Here is a 17,120-nt window from a genome sequence, read left to right as displayed (position 1 = left end):
TCACAGTGCTTTTACCTTTATGAGGTGCTTTTGTTTGCTTACCCATTTGACATGCATCACATAGTTTGTTCTTTTGGTACTTGATGCTTGGTAAGCCTCGTACTAGTCCTTTGTTGGCCAACTTCCGAATGTTCTTCATGTTTACATGTGCCAACCTTCTATGCCAAAGCCAAGACTCTTCTTCTTTTGACATGAAACACTTAATCAAAGCATTAGTAGCACTTTTAAACGATACTTGATAAATATTATCAACCCTTGTGCCTACTAGTACCGTGTCAAGTGTGTCAATGTGTTTAACCAAACATTGACTTGAATGAAATTCAATTGTGTAACCCGTATCACACAATTGACTGACACTTAGGAGATTAAAAGTCATCCCCTTGACTAGAAGGACATTCTTGATATGGGGACATTCGGATATATGAATGTCTCCAACTTCTACAACCTTAAGGCTACCATTGTTACCAAAAGACACATTACCTCTACTTTTGTTTTGAATGGTTGTAAACAGTGATTTGTTCCCGGTCATGTGCTTGGAGCATCCACTATCAACAAACCAAGTTGATAGATGCTCCCCCTCGACCAATGCCTACAAGACACGGAAGATAGAGGTTTTAGGTACCCAAATCTTGGGACCTAATGCTTCTACAACGAAAGACCTAGGAACCCATGCTTTGGTCATACCTTTCCTAGTTCCATGAGCCCTAGAAACATGTAATCTACTATCTTGAGTTCTAGACATTAGAGAAATGAAACTCGACTCCTTGGGTTGATACCCTAGCCCGGCCTTGTTGTAGACTGCCCTTTGGGCATTTAGAATCATGTCTAGAGTCTTAGAGCTAGTTGAGAACTTCTCAAGCATTTTCTTGAGTTTCTCAACCTCACCCTTTAAAGCCTTGTTCTCATCCTCAAGGACTTCTAGATGTAGGTCATCGACCTCATCTTCCCTAAGGGTCCTTAAGGTTTTTACTTCTTCTTTTAACAATTTATTTTCTGTTTTTTGACTTTTTAAGCAATGTAGATAAATGAGTGATAGTCTTATAACACTTTTCTATATGAGAAGAGGTTACCTCTTCATCATCCGACGATGATGAAGCCGCGGTTGAGGTGTCGCTCGAATCTCCCTCACTTCCGGAGTCCGAAACCTCCCTTGCCATGAGTGCTAATTGTCGTGTGCTCTTTTCCATCTTCTCTTCTTCCTCCGATGAGCTTGATGAGGACTCATCCCAAGTGGCCTTGAGAGCCTTCTTCTTCTTGGCTCTTTCCTCCTTCTTTTTGGCTCGTTCCTCCTTTTTCTTAAGTTTTGGACACTCACTTCGATAGTGTCCCTTTTTGCTGCACTCATAACATGTAACATTAGTTTTGTCAATATTTTGTTCACTAGGTTTACCTTTTCCTTTGTATCTCCTGCTCCTTCTCATGATTCTTCTTACGAAATTCGCCATCTCACTTGATGATGATCCACTTTCATCATCGGATTCTGAGGAAGAGGTGGATGAGGAAATCTCCTTTTCTTTCTTCTTTTCCTTCTTCCTTCTTCCATCCTTGCTCTTTGGTCCTGCAAACAAAGCAATACCCTTCTCTTTTTGACCTTTGTTAGCAAACTCATGAAGTTCCATCTCACAGAAAAATTCATCTAATTTAACAATGGAAAGATCCTTGGATACCTTGTAGGCATCTACCATAGATGACCACAAGGCATTCCTAGGAAAAGCTTTTAGAGCATACCTTACTAGATCGCGATTCTCCACTCGTTCGTCCACAGAGTGTAGACCATTGATGATCTCCTTGAATCTCCCATGAAGTTCACTTACCGTTTCACTGTCCTTCATGGTTAGATTTTGAAGCTGATTCAAGAATAGGTCCCTCTTGGCAATCCGAGAATCTCGAGTTCCCTCTTGGAGCTCGATGAGTTTGTTCCATAGGTCTCTTGCACTCGAGAACGGACCTACCTTGACGAGTTGGTCCTTGGCGATTCCACATTGCAAGGTGACCATAGCCTTGGCATCGGCTTGTGCTTTGCGGAGTTGTTCGGTAGACCACCTTGACGAATCAAGTTCCTTACCTTCTTCATCTTTTGGTGGTGTAAAACCCTCCTTGACGGAAAACCACATGGAGATATCGGTTTTGAGGTAATACTCCATGCGGCTTTTTCAGTATTGGAAATCTGCTCCCTCGAAATAGGGTGGACGGTTGGTGCTGAATCCCTCCTTCATGGCCATTGTTTAGCTCTTTGGGTTGTTAAGCCGAAATGAAGAGCACCAGGCTCTGATACCACTTGTTGGGATCTTAGATGGCTAGAGGGGGGGTGAATAGCCTCTTAAAAACAAAAACAAAATTTCTACACAGAGATTTGTTAGCACAGCGGAAATAATCAAAACAAACACTTATGCAAAGAAGAAAACACACCACCACTAACACAATGATGTACGAGGTTCGGGGATAACTTGCCCCTACTCCTCGGCGTGTCCGTAAGGTGGACGATCCCTTGATCTTTCGGTAGATCAACCCCCGGACAGATTCCGACTAAGTATTTCTCCTTCTCGGTGGAGAAACCTCCCACAAAGTCTCAAAACAGATTTAGAATGAAGCACAAGACTTAGACTTACAGAATTTTGTGGCTACAATGAATGCACAATCAACTTACAGCCACAATGAATGCAGAGAGTGAAGAAGAAGTAGATTCACAGCCAAGAGCTTCACAGAACACCCTTTCTTGAACGTCGACAGAGAGTTTGCTGCTAAAGAAAGAAATCTTTCCAAACCTCTCTTCTACCTCCTTCTTATTTCTCTGCTCTCTTGTTGTCTTCAGCCAGAGCCAAACCACTGCATCGAATCACGTCAACCAGTAGCGTATCACTGTCGCCGAACCAGGCGTCGCCAATCACGCTTCTTCCTCATCTGATTATCTGAGCTCACACCAATACCATCCTTGGTCTTCACTGGTGTCTCTGAGCTCGAACCAATAAGGAAGAGTCAAGCTGATTGCAGCCAGTGAGCCAACTGAACAAGCCAGTGAACGTTGACGCTTCTTTTGCACAATTTGCAGCGATAACCAGTGGAAAAACCATTTTGTTTTATTCCTTTGATAGTCATTGATTTGAATTCAAGCATCACCATGGTACCTGCAACCTGTTACTCAAAAAGCTCACAAGCAGATGTTAGATCAGACGCATCAGAAACGAATCAGAAATCAGCAGAAACTGACAGTGTGTGCAGACAGTGTGGTGGATCGGTCAGCGGACCGATCCACACCTTTGGATTGATGTCTGATCGGTCGTGAAGACCGATCAGGGTATGGCCTGATCGGTCTGCAGACCGATCAGGGCTTAATGAGTGCGGTTCCTCGCACTCCTGAGATCGTCACCTGATCGGTCTCAAGACCGATCAGGATATGACCTGATCGGTCCGGAGACCGATCAGGGTTCATATGGATCGGTCCACGGACCGATCCACTGCCTTTTTCCTTCTCGCGACATCATCTCTTGATCGGTCTACAGACCGATCAGATTACACTCAGTAGGCTACTGAGTGTTTCCTGATCGGTCTACAGACCGATCCGATTACACTCAGCGTGCTACTGAGTGTTTCCTGATCGGTCGCCAGACCGATCAGCAAACATAGTTTCACCAGATCGGTCTGTGCACCGATTAGGCAATCAAAATCCCACTGGATCGTTCTGTTGACCGATCCAACGCCCATGTGATATTAGGATTGGTCTTGAGAACGAGCTACCGAGCCCTCTCTAACCTAGTCCGGAGAACGAGCTACCGAGCCCTCTCCGACTTCGTCCGGTCCAGAGAACGAGCTACCGAGCCCTCTCTGACCACTCTGTGCCAAGTCTCCATACTTGGACTTTTCCCATGTCAAGCTCCCTGCTTGGACTTTTCACCAGATGTCTGGTCAACCTTGACCCATCTGGATTTCCCTTGCCTGGCTTCACTCACCAGGACTTTCCCTCCCAACGAATCAACCTCGATCAGTAGTCAGTCTGAGTTTGATTAATATCTGATACAAACTTAAATCAGTGTCAACATCAAAACAACAGCCAGGTCAGACTGTATCAACACCTGGAACCCTTCCAGGCATCCCGAATAGGGCTATAAATATAACCCTGATCCCAGTAGTCTAGAATAACTTATATACGAGCTTCTTTAAGTGTTTTACAACTGTGTGTGCTTCCAACGCTTGTAAGAGGTTTCTCCGCCTATGACAAAAGGAGAATTTGAGTAGTGCTTCAGAGTCTTGGATTAACAACCTTCCCGGTTGTAACTAAGTAAAAAAATTGGTAGCATCTTTCTTTTTAATTTTATCAATTCTTTTTATACAAGTATCTTATTATTTCAAAAAGATTGAGAAAGGTTTGTTTGTTATTAGTGTGCAGACAATTAACCCCCTCTTGTCGGTCGCACCGATCCTAACAAATATGTCCTCCATTGTTTATTTCGGCTTCTCCAGAGGTGAGATTTTATATGATTTCATATCAGACCCAACGTGAGATTTTGATCAATTTCAGTCGAAATCTATTAATTGACCTAGATAGTTCCGATTGCAACTATTTCAGGTTCTGTGGATTTCGGAAGTTGCAAAGAGTCCAAATATATACTCTATTGTTTATTTTGGCTTCTCTGAAAGTAGACTTTTATATCAAGCCCAATGTTAGATGTCAACAAAATTTTCAAATAACATTTTAACACATCTGGAGAAATTGAAATAAACAATGGATAGCATATTTGAACTCATTGTAACCTCAGAAATCCACAGGACTTGAAATGTGTGTAATCAGAGTTCTCTAAATCAATCAGTAGGTTTCGATCAAAATCTACTTATTGACTTAGAGGGCTCTGATTGCACCCATTTCAGGTCATGTAGATTTCTGATGTTGCAAGGAGTTCAAATATATTATCTATTGTTTATTTCAGCTTCTCCGTAGGTATTAAAATGTTATTGAAAGAATCAACTGATATCTCACATACATTCGGCCTGATATAAAATCTCAACTCTAGATAAGCTAAAATAAACAATGGATTTTTTTCCAAAATTGACCACAATCCCACATTGGACTTGATATGATTTCATATCAGGCCCAATTTGGAATTTCAACCAATTTCAGTTGATTTCGGTCGAAATTTATTAATCAACCTAAAGAGTTCTAATTTCACCCATTTCAATTTCTGTGGATTCTTGAGGTTGTAAGGAGTCCAAATATGCCCTCCATTGTTTATTTCAGCTTTTCCGAAGATGAGATTTTATATCAGGCCCAATATTTGTGTAATATCAGCCTATTCTTTCAATAATATTTTAATACCTCCGGAGAAGCCGAAATAAATAATGGATAGCATATTTGAACTTCTTGCAACCTCAAAAATCCACATGACTTGAAATTGGTACAATCATAACTCTCTAAGTCAATTAGTAAGTTTTGACTTAAACTCATTTATTGACCTAGAGAACTCCAATTATACCCATTTCAGGTCCTGTGGATTTTTGAGGTTGTAATAAGTTCAAATATGCTATCCATTGTTTATTTCGACTTCTCTGAATTTGTTAAAATATTATTTGAAAAATTGGCTGAAATCTGACATTAGGCTTGATATAAAATCCTACTTCCAGAGAAGCCAAAATAAACAATGGAGTATATATTTAGACTCTTTGCAACTTTAGGAATCTACAGGACCTAAAATGGGTGCAATCAGAGCTCTCTAGGTCGATTAATGGATTTCGACCGAAATCGGTCGAAATCTCACGTTGGGTCTGATGTGAAATCATATAAAATCTCACCTTTGGAGAAGCCGAAATAAACAATAGAGGACATATTCGGACACCTTGGAACTTTAATAATCCACAGGAACTGAAATGGATGCAATCGGAGCTCTCTATGTAAATTAATGAATTTCAATTAATTTCGGTCGATATCCATTAATCGTCCTAGAGAGCTCTAATTGCACTCATTTTTAATTCCTGTTGATTACTGAGATTGCAAGGTGTTCGAATATACCCTCTATTATTTATTTCGGTTTCTCCAAAGGTGAGATTTTATATCAGGCTCAACGTTTGTGTGATATCAACCGATTCTTTCAATAATATTTTAATACCTCCGGAGAAATCAAAATAAATAATGGATAACATATTTAAATTCCTTGTAACCTCAAAAATTCACAGGACCTGAAATAGGTGTAATCGGAGCTCTTTTACGTCAATTAGTGGATTTTGATCGAAACTTAGAGAGATCCAATTGTACTCATTTTAGGTCCTGTAAATTTTTGAAGTAGTAAAGAGTTTAAATGTACCATCCATTATTATTTTTGATCTTTTTATGTGAGAGATTAGCTTTCCAAAGGAGAGAGAGAGAGAGGGAGGGGGGGGGAGGAGAGAGATTGAGATGGTATGTAGTTGGCTGGAGGAATAAAATGAAAAAATCAAATAAATTAATATATGTTTTGATAATTATTAAAGTATTGTATGTCATAAATTAAAAAAAAAAACTAAATACTTTGGTAAATTACCGTACTGAGAATGTTATCTGCGAAATCATTTGTGTATTTTGAAAATTTTGCCCAACCGTCTATGTCTAGTATGTATAATATATCTGCACACGGTAACGGCAACATTAGATGTCACGGCATTGACGGCGCCGTTAACTCTGCCTATACAGTACTATCGTCGGCGAAAGACAGGCAGACGACTAAACTATGGGCTACTGTGCCAACGACAACGCACCACCTCCCTCTTAAAAACCCTACTATATTCCAGGAAATCTTTGGTGTCCAGTCACTTGCGAGATTTGTTTGGGGAAACTCCCTACCGTGAGTTCAATCGGGTTTTTGGGGTCGATCTGAAATGGGGAGGTTTTGTGTTCGGATTTGAGCGATTTGTTTTCGATCGGAGGCATCGAGCTGTCTGATCCAGGAGGGTGCGTGAAAAAGGGGGGATTTTGGAGCAATTGGTGGAGTTTCTGTCCCGCGATGGGTCTTAATGGTCATGGATTCAGGTAGTGTCTGATTTTTCTCATCAACCTCTTCGTTTTGGCCCTCCTGCTGCAGATCAGTTTAAAGATTCCGTGTGTAGTTTTTTGTCTGTTGTTTGACAAAATTTTGGATTCTTGGTATCCTTTCTGGAATGGTTCGCTGCATTGAGATTCCTATCCTCTGAATTTTGAGTGGCTCATCCTGATCCCTCTTCTTTCTTAGATATTCTGATTTGAAATATCTTTTTAATCGTTTTTTCTTCTTCTTGATCTCCTTTAGAAGCTTAGCATGTGTAGTAGTTTGTTCTAATTAGCTGTTGTTCTTAAGGATCTTAAAATTCACGATCTCCTTTGTGTCGCTTCCAATGTTGAAATCTGCGGCATTGGTAACTGGAAATTTGAAGTGATTGCAGGATTTTGAGCTTCAAACATCTCAATTAAGTTTGGGACGATTTTGCCATGTTTTTGTTTGATTCTTGGCAATTTAGGGAAAAGAGCTTTCATTGAGAAACAAACTACAAAACAATGCATCGAAAAGGAAGAATCTTGGCTGAACCTTCTTCTCATCTGGATCATTTCGAAAACCTTCCTGACTCCGTTGCCCTCCTAATCTTTAACAAGCTTGCAGATGTCTGATCACTTGGCCGCTGCTCAGCTGTTTGCAGGCGGTTCAATTCCCTTGTGGTTTTGGTCCATGATGTCTATATTAAGATCGACCGTGTGGTCACTGCTGATGGTGATTTTGATGATCCATTCCGCCCATCCTCTCCGAGACATCGAAACTCCAACTTCTAAAACTGATCCTCATTGCCCTCCTGAAATCCTTCCACAACCTTCATAGCACCAAAGGAAGTAACAAGCCTGTCTCTGAGCTTGAAGCGTCTTTAGAAGACAGTGGTAGCATTCCCGAATCATTCTACACTAATGGGGGGCTAAAGATTCGAGTCGTATGGACAATCAGCTCCCTCATTGCTGCTTCCACAAGGCATTTTCTTCTACGGCCAATTATTACGAACCATCCCACTTTGAAGAGCTTGGTCTTGACAGACGGGGACAGGCAAGGAACCCTGAGCATGGGTGAAGGGCAGCTGAAGGAATTCAGGGAGAATCCATTGATACCATCGGCATCTTCAAACAGGACATAAGTTCCAGCATCAAACATGAAAATGAAATATGCTCCCTACTTGGAGCTCCCAGGTGGGATGGCATTGCAAGGCGCGACCCTAGTTACAATCAAGCCATCTTCTGATGGAAACACTGCTAGCAGCAGTAGGGCTGAGACTGATGCCTTCATTTCTGGATCATTTGATAACCCATTCAAGACTGCAGTCAAGGCATTGATGAAGTGAAGAACGTACCTTTTGGAAATGAATGGCTTCTAGACGACGAAACTTGCCTGCTTTTTGCACACTGCAGTATCATATGAATCCTTTGCACTCTACTTGAGGGTGCAGACTGTGTTGTGTTCTGTTGCTTTGCATATGTATAGCGATAAGAGCTATCCATGTAGAAGTCACATGCCATAAATCTGGATAGATCTGTATTCCTTTCAGTGCTAGTCTTATTTCCTGGTACTTGCATTGGGTTTTCTGAATTGAAGGGTGGCAATGAATGGGGTTCTATTAAAATTTGTGGTCTTAGGGGATAGTGAACTAATGGCTCTTCCGGTTCTCAGTTTTATTGATTGAATGCACTCAGTGTTCTTCCTGTATTACCAGATTGTGAACTATTAGTTTATAGTAGGAAGCTTTTTCTGCCAATTTTTAGAAGTGTTTTAGGATTTTTTTTTTTTTGTCTGATAATTGCGGTGCAAATTGGAATACTGTGATCATCTGAGCTGTTCCCGTTGTTGAGTTTCAGCAAAATTTTTTATATTAAACAAATAAGCATCACTGAATGCCTTTTTTTAAAAAAAAAAAATAGATCCACATCATTTCAATCTAACAACACAATCTTGCATAATGTTTTTTTGAAAAATCCTAATTATATCATCATAAAACCCTAATTTCATTGTTATTCACTCAGATTGGTAGAATGCACAAAACCTGAGAACCAATTCAGGGTCTGAATGCTAATGTAACAAAATGAAGCAACAAGAACCTATATAGAGATATTAATTGGTAAGGATTTGTGTTTCGCTAAACTTTGTGAGATTGACGGGTTCTAACTCTTGGAGGTGCCACACATTGGGAGGAGCCTTCGTCTTCGATTGGCTCTGGTTCGGCTTTGTAGCTCCGAAGCCTCTTCCTTGTTACAGGAACCTGAGGTGCTTCACTTTGAGTTCCACCATGGGACTGAACTGCCTCAACTGCTTCGGCTTTCATGCGCGTTGATCTCTTTGTTCGCTTAGACACAGATGAATGCGCCTGAATTTGTTCAGTTGCATCTGTAAGATCTAACTCACTCAGATCGGCTTGAGGCCATTCAGTACCACAACGAGGACAAGCCTTTGAACCCTGATGGATCATATGAATTGACACAAGAAATTGAAAACAAAAAAACTGCTAATAAAAGGAAGACCTAATGCAGAGAAATACAAGCAACAGACGAGAATTTTGAACCTTTTGCACAGAAAATTTCTTCTTTAAGCAGTAGTAATGAATCCGAACATTGCATGCTTCACTGGAACAGATGGAAGCCTGCACAACAGAACCAAACAATCAACAGGCGGAAAAAAAAAGAGTCAATTCAAGAAATTTATCATGGCACTCCATTAGAAAAGCAAGCAACAAGAGTCACTTTCAATTTGATCGAAGCTGGCGCATATTCCAATTCAGGTCTAAGAAATTAGTGATTCTACATATTCTAGTTTAAATTTTATGGGTGTCAAAATAATACAATTCTCTTTTGGAAAACAAACTTCTGTGGTTCTGCATGCTAAGATTCATAAACTACTCAAACTATCTTCAATGGTAGAATTTCTTTGAACATGTAGAATTTTCATATATAGCTAGCAATGCTATACAGATAGGAAAAGGTAAGCAAGGTATTAGTAGATCATTATTTATGAGAAAAGACTAGTAAATTAGTGAGATTTTTAATACCTTCACACCAGCTTCATTGCATACTTCACATGAAGGAATATCATTGCTACGAAACCAACTCCGAAGATCAAAGAATGATCTTATACCAAGGCCTATTTTACCATCAGGTATGTAGCATAACCACTGGTCCTTCATGAGATCATTGAGAGTCTTCTCCTTCTGAGACATTGTGAAACTCTTGAATGCTGCAGGAACTCTTTGTTGATTATCCTGTGAGCTCTGCCCATCCTGAAGCTGAAACCACTATATGATTTAGATCTAAACTTAATGACTAAAAGACACATTGTTCACTGACAAAGCAGTAGAACAGAGAACATCCCATCATAATAGAAAATATAGTAACTACAAAAGAAGCAAAAAAAAAAAAAAAAACAGCAGGCTGCCCTCCAAAACTTTACATGGCAAAATAAGCTGTCCATTTATTTGATACCAACAAGCAAGACTAGAAAATTCCATATTCATCAACTTTAAACCTATATGTTCGCTATGTTTCATGCTCAATTTTAATTCTACTTAGTAAATTCTTCAGTTAAGTTTCTATCAATGGTTCAAACTTCAAGTTTATTCTTTTTAAACTCTCAGTGAATAGCACAAATGCACTCTTTCGCTTATGACTAACATCCACCAAGGAGATTTATTGAACTATTTAGATTTGAATATTTCTCATGTCTCTATTATTTATTTTCCTCACGGGAGCCACCTCCAGTAGTATAACCCTTGGTTAGTCTCATTTTATAGTGCACCACAATATAACAACTTAACAAATGAAACTCATAATATTTGAAGGAACGAGATAATTTTCAAGGCAATCATGAAGATCGGAAGTAGAAGATAAGACTAAGTTCAACAAGAAACTGGCACACGTAAGTCAAGAGACCATTTACAAATCACAAAATACATCTACATTAATGGAGCGATGACAGTAGGAAATTCAAAGCAGTCTAGTATACAAGGAAGAGATAACTAAGAGAACGATGATGCAACGATCTTATTTTCAGAAAAGAGAAACTGGAACGGAAACCAATGAAAACCTGACTTTCCAAGCGAACATGAAGGGCATCAATGCTACTTATGCAGCCTTGGGATGCTGCACCCTGAACAATTGCTTCTATCTGCAATCAATATGAGGATGTTAAATTATTAAGTTATGATGTTTTATAAAAGTAGTTCCAAAATTTCATTTAAATATGAACTTGTGATAAAAATATTAAAGGCAAACACATCTTAAAATGCAAACAAGATATATATGCATTATACTGGAATTCACACAAAACTCAAGAGAACTTCCAAGTAACATTTTACTCCCCAAAACTAATAAAATCACACTTAGGAGAAAAAAGACTCACGAAAAATATACATAGAAACTTCATATGCAACATGGGTGAGATGAATAATTCAAAATCAATGGAAACTCAATTTACACAAAATGTTAGGTATATCTCAGCATTAAAAAAAATCACCAGCTGATCACGAATCAGACAAGAGCTTTCAAATCTATTCAAAATTTGAAGGACACACTGGTTATTATGCAATCATTTGCTACAGTGAATGAGTTGACTATCCAATTACAACAGAAAAGACAATCTAGCGAGAGACATATCAGTTATCTGTTTCTGCAATAAGAAGTTCAGAATTTATATAGTAATATTATCCCAAAGAAGACCAAACAATGTGGAGGTCCAAAACATACATTGTAATAATAAAAAAACATAGTAAATCAGAAATGTTATGTGGCTCAATAATCTCTAGAAAGTTTTTAAGTGACAAAGAGCAAGAAGGCATTTTGAAGCTGGCTGATTAATTAGAGCAGTATTGACTTCCAAACCACTAATAAAACAATAATAATCCCCCGCATCTCACTAGTGTTTTAAAATATTGTACCTAAGCCCAAGGGATTTGACAATTAATTGAATATGGTAATTCACCTGCACAACAGTAAGCTAAGCTAGATGACTATCCAACAATGAAGGCTTTAAACATATGTAAACCCAAGCAACTACTAAGAATAATCTTATTCTGTCATCCTTTTAGACTTGTGTTCACCTAAAAAATAAAACAAATAGAAAAGAAATACACTATAAAGATACACCACAAAACAATTTGATAGAAAACAATCACCAAGCATTTAGTATCAAGGAAAAGATTTGGAATAACTCAATTGCAAATGAGCCAAATGAGACCTACCACCCCTTTATAGAATGCAATCTGTGGAACAGAATACTTGGACCCAAGCTTCGATTGTTCATCAACAACATTGTTCACCACACTGTAATTAACCTTTCCATCATATTGGTTACAACATGCTCGCAGCTCAAATTGCACATAAGCAAGTGTTTTGTTGATCTTGAGAAGAGTTTCATTAAATACTTGACGGTGGGTAGCTGCAGATCATTCCATTTTATTAGCTATACCGCACAAACATCTAAGTCATTGAGATACATTAACTCTAAGATAATGATTAACCACTCCCTTTGCTAAAGGGAGTCTACTCTTCCTTCAACTTCAGGTCCTCCTGAGCAACATCATAGACATATACAAATTTGTGGTAATAATTTCTGAAACTTAGTTGAAGAAAAAACAGTGCATACGATAAATCAGAAACTGCAGATCCGATCTCAGAAAAATATTTCATTCCTAAACATCCAACGTTAACCTTGCTACCAAATCACAATAAGACTTCACATTTCACAGATAAAAAGAGGGAAAAAAGGTTTTTTTTTCAGTAAAATATACCTGGGTTTTTGCCGCTGATGCCGGTGAATAGCGAATAGAAGCTTTCTTCCGTCATGGGGCCTCGAGAGAGCAAAGTTTGGATAAGGGCGTGGTGCCTCCATCCAAGCGCCATTCTTCCAGCGTCGAAGCGAAAACCTCTAACCAAGGTGTGGTGCGCGCACGGAGGGTTTAAGTGCCCCCACACAAGGAATCAAATCGAAGGAGAGAAAAGGGTTAATCACCACAGATCGCGAAGAGAGCGACGGAGAACAGTATCTCTAACGCCATCAATCCATCAAGTAAACCCTAATTTGTGAAAGGAAGCAGAGAGATTTTGCCCCCATGTATAGGCGGGAAGACGAGACGATACGAGACCACGCAAGCAAGAGATGCGACAGCGAAGAAGGGACTTTGTATCGGCTTCAAGTTTATGACGGGGCCGATACCGTGTAACGGGACAAGCCGTTACGATTAAGCTACAATGGACGGTTCAGGAGTTAGATGAGAACGACTTTGACGATTAATCTTGCTCATAGGGGTTGGAGAGGATCCCGGCATCATGATCTGCACTCTATTTCCCACGGCACCAAGTTGAAGATAAATCCCGATTCTCATCTCGCTCTTCGCTCCGCGATCACCAACGATTAGGTTCGATACTGTCAATCCAGCGACGCTGCTGGTTCAAATCGACGCGAACAGAACCCAGAGCCTAGATCTCGTTTGTATCCTGTGGAATGGTGTCGTTTCCCGTCGCAGATCTGTAACAAATTGGGTGGTTTAGGTTTGGAAATCAGGAAATGGACAACTTCAGCGCGCAGGATCTTTCCACCATCGGAGGTATCGCCACGGTCTCACTGTTGCATTCCTTCATTCCTACCCACTGGCTTCCCTTCTCCGTCGTCGGCCGCGCCCAGAAATGGTCCCTCCCGCGCACTCTCCTCGTCAGTGAGTTGCAGTGACCCCTAATTATACCTGCTTTTTTTGGATCTGGTTTCTCAGATCATGCCCTAGTTCCTTCGTTTACTGATACTTATTTTGGTTCAACTTTCCATTTTTATCTCCTCCTTCTTGTGATCTTATTCCTAATATTTACTGTTCTAAATGGAATATCGTAGATCTCGGAGCGAATTGGTGACACGTAGTTTTAGGCCTGACGTAATAGTCGTAACTTCAAGATCTTCATCCACTATTAGTCATTACAATATCCAGATTTTATCTTGCAAAATAGAATCAGATTTATTATGGAAAAATGCAACAGAAGGAACTGCATTTGTCTATATTATTTTCTCGTTATTTGGTTGCCAAGTTTGATGCAGTTGGACTATTATGATATTCGTTCATAGCAATCTTGATTTTTCTGCAATGTAGAAATCCAAGTAATGTCAATTGTCAAGTGTCTTTCATATGACAAAATTGGCCCATATAATTGTCAAGCTTTGCCTTATTCTAATATCATGAAGTATAGTGCATATGAATAATGGAATATAGTTGTTAAGGTATTGCTTGTTCATGTAAAGAGTAGTGCTTTTATAAGATAGATGACAATGATGGGAAAGGATTTCTCTACACAAACTCAAAAAGACTTTCTCAGCTTTTATTGTGTAAAAAAACTTTTCTAATTTCAAATGCATGTCGACATTAAATTGTCTATCTGGATCGAGTTCCTTTTAAGGATTTTAAGAGAACTAGATTGGATTGAGGACATACGTCTTGTCTGATTACAAAAGTTTTGAAGGTTGCTGCTAGTTCAGTGTAAATTGTAAAACATCAAGAATAGAAAATGAATAAAAGAAAATTGCAAAGCTGAAATGGAACACTATCTGCAAGATGCATACTTTACTTTCTGCCTATACTTGCAACTTGCTAGCCTAAAGGCATGTTAATTTTTCTGACAGGGAACAAATGATCGAAAGCCTACCAATTTATATGTTGTTAGAAATTGGAATATAAAGGTGTATATATAAATTAGAGTGGAAGGCAAGATTAAGTTTTATGGGATTGTAGTATCTGGGTGTTCCATTAGAGCTAGTCTGCTTAGAGGATGGTAATGACTCATAGTAACTATAATACCTCACTGGTCAATTTTTGGTGTTTTTGAAATATCCTTCTGCTTTGCTCCCACTATGTGGCCCCAAAGAAAACCTAAGCTCAATTCTGACACCAGTGAATGAGAGATTGAAGTCCATACATGAAAAACAGGGCCCGAGAAGCAAATGATCTGATGGCTCTGCCGTATTGCAACATTCGGTGCATGCATCATTCTGAATGATGTTGAGCTTGTGAAGGTGCTTCTTGGTATGCAAGTGCCCTTTGGCTATGGTTCAGGCTAAAGCTTTGACTTTGCCAGGGAACCTTTGCTGTTCATATACATTCTTCTCAGGCTGATCTACTCGCCTAAGCAGAGCATAGGCTCGGGGTGGACTATACACCATTGTTATTAAGTAACATGATCAAGGAAACCATGATTGCAGATAAATAATTCCTGAACTAATGATAAAAAAATTGAATACTAATTTGAGAAATGAAGTGGTCATTCCAGTGCCATCCCTTGTGATGCTAATTGCCTTTCCTGTTCCTGGCTGGTTGTTGTTTAACAATCTTTTTGGGGAAATATAGACATCTTATGCTGATTCTATTATTGGTATCACTAGCGTGGCATTTTTTTTTCTTTATTTACAATTACCTTCTTCTGCATGCGAGGTAGAATTAAGGTTTCCCTTTCTCCACTAAACAGCTGTATTTGGAGCTGTTCTGCATGTGATTTCCACGTCACTGCTGGGGATTACTGCCATCACCATGGCTAACACCATTGCTGGCGAAGAGACTGTTCACAAGCTTGCTTCATTGCTGCTGATAGTTCTCGGAGGAAGCTATATTCTTCTTTTTTTGTTGGGCAAGGGAGGTCATACTCACTCTCACAACCATCCCATGGAGAAGATGGCTGTGGCTGGGCTTATTCTCGTACCTGCATTATCTCCTTGTGCCACAACTCTTCCAGTTTTCCTCGCTGTCGGCAACTCATCATCTATGATGGTTCTAGCTATCATTGTGCTCCTGTTTAGGTAAGCCATTGCACTTTGTCCAGAAAGAAAACTGAATATATAAATAAGATTATTTTTTTTAAAAAAAAACAAAGAAGAGAGACAGGATTAGTGTATTAGACATATTATGGTTCTCAGGTTAGATGAGGCCCTTGGTTTATTGTCAGCTGAATCCGGTTTCTTCCATTTTTGTTCTTCCGTGAGATCCTTCGATGTCACTTACCATATCCTTTTATGGACTGCAGCACCATTACTGTCATGACATCACTGGTGGCCCTCTCATTTTATGGCGCCAGCCAGCTCAATTTTCACTGGGTGGAGCGAAACGACAAGCTCCTAGTCGGCTCTGTGCTTGTTCTGGTCGGAATACTTACACTCATCTTCCACGATCATGACCACAATACACATTCAGAAGGTGACCACATTCATAACAGGAAGCTCATCGTGCTGTGACCCTTTGTCCTGTGAAATTTCGTGACATTAGGCTATTTTGCCACTTTGACGTCGATAAGGAGCATTGTTCTTTTACTAGAAAATTTTACATCATTCTTTGACTATTACCTTTCTTCAACCTCAGAATGATGTATATTTAGGTGCCTAAAGGACAGGCCATTGTGATGAGTTGTTACTAAGAGTTGTAACATGATGTATATCTTGTCTGTAATGTGCTTCTAAGATGGAAGGTTGAGATGGACGATGACAGTGCGGAATTAGGTGGCTGTTGGGCACTGGCAACAAGCATTCAACTTGGGGTACACAAGGAAAAGCATGAGAGGGCACGTTAGTTCGTAGAACTGATGCTTAAGTCACACACGAGTGAATTAACAAAAGAATATAAAATTATTAGAGAGGATCGTGCTAAGAGACCATTCTCTTGATAGGAGGCCGTGTACTGAGTTCACAGTGTGAGGTGATATAGAAGACCTCTCCCAAATGTGATTTATGTGGATAAGGGTGTTGCATCGAAGTATGCTAGGGGGAGAGGGGGGTGAATAGCGCGAATCACGTACCTTAAGTATTGCAATTCAAATAACCAACAAAAGTAGTGCACTGTCAATACAAACACACCACAACCACAAGACATGAGAATTTAACGTGGTTCACCATCCTCAGATTGCTACTCCACAGTCCTACTGTTTTATCAAAAATTTCACTAACGTTTTTCCTTTTCTGTCTCAGCGGAGGTAGAAGAAATCTCTTAACAGATATAAATGTAATCATGAAAGCTTGATAAAACGTAAATTAAAATATTTTGTAGAGATTAGTAGAAAAGTGATCTGTATTCCTCTAAATTTGTTGAAAGTGTTTCCTTCTTTTGATTGTAGATTATGAGGAAGACAACTCTATATCAAGATC

The 17,120-nt window shown here is 39.5% G+C and overlaps 2 protein-coding genes and 1 pseudogene across 4 annotated transcripts; 2 read left to right on the top strand and 1 right to left on the bottom strand.

Annotated features, from left to right (window-relative positions):
- The first annotated feature begins 6,682 nt into the window (after nucleotides 1-6,682).
- On the top strand, nucleotides 6,683-8,727 carry LOC121992329 (annotated as a pseudogene).
- A 228-nt stretch (nucleotides 8,728-8,955) lies between these two features.
- On the bottom strand, nucleotides 8,956-13,131 carry LOC121992328. 3 transcript variants are annotated; one of them, XM_042546622.1, is made up of 6 exons: nucleotides 12,745-13,131; nucleotides 12,196-12,392; nucleotides 11,043-11,123; nucleotides 10,012-10,254; nucleotides 9,529-9,606; nucleotides 8,956-9,423 (listed from the first exon to the last, which is right to left on the bottom strand). In XM_042546622.1, the coding sequence occupies exons 1-6, from the start codon at nucleotides 12,854-12,856 to the stop codon at nucleotides 9,106-9,108; spliced, it is 1,029 nt and encodes a 342-aa protein (XP_042402556.1). In that variant the 5' UTR covers nucleotides 12,857-13,131; the 3' UTR covers nucleotides 8,956-9,105. The 3 variants fall into 3 exon arrangements, with proteins under 3 accessions (XP_042402556.1, XP_042402558.1, XP_042402557.1); XM_042546624.1 differs by having other exon boundaries at nucleotides 10,012-10,239; XM_042546623.1 differs by having other exon boundaries at nucleotides 10,012-10,245; nucleotides 12,745-13,130.
- Nucleotides 13,132-13,312: 181 nt separating this feature from the next.
- LOC121992330 lies at nucleotides 13,313-16,428 on the top strand. The gene is made up of 3 exons (XM_042546625.1): nucleotides 13,313-13,668; nucleotides 15,458-15,785; nucleotides 16,010-16,428. The coding sequence occupies exons 1-3, from the start codon at nucleotides 13,521-13,523 to the stop codon at nucleotides 16,215-16,217; spliced, it is 684 nt and encodes a 227-aa protein (XP_042402559.1). The 5' UTR covers nucleotides 13,313-13,520; the 3' UTR covers nucleotides 16,218-16,428.
- Nucleotides 16,429-17,120: the final 692 nt, after the last annotated feature.

This window comes from Zingiber officinale, chromosome 6B (assembly GCF_018446385.1).
Source record: "Zingiber officinale cultivar Zhangliang chromosome 6B, Zo_v1.1, whole genome shotgun sequence".
Taxonomy (NCBI): Eukaryota; Viridiplantae; Streptophyta; class Magnoliopsida; order Zingiberales; family Zingiberaceae; genus Zingiber; species Zingiber officinale.
This window is presented reverse-complemented; position numbering and strand designations above follow the sequence as displayed.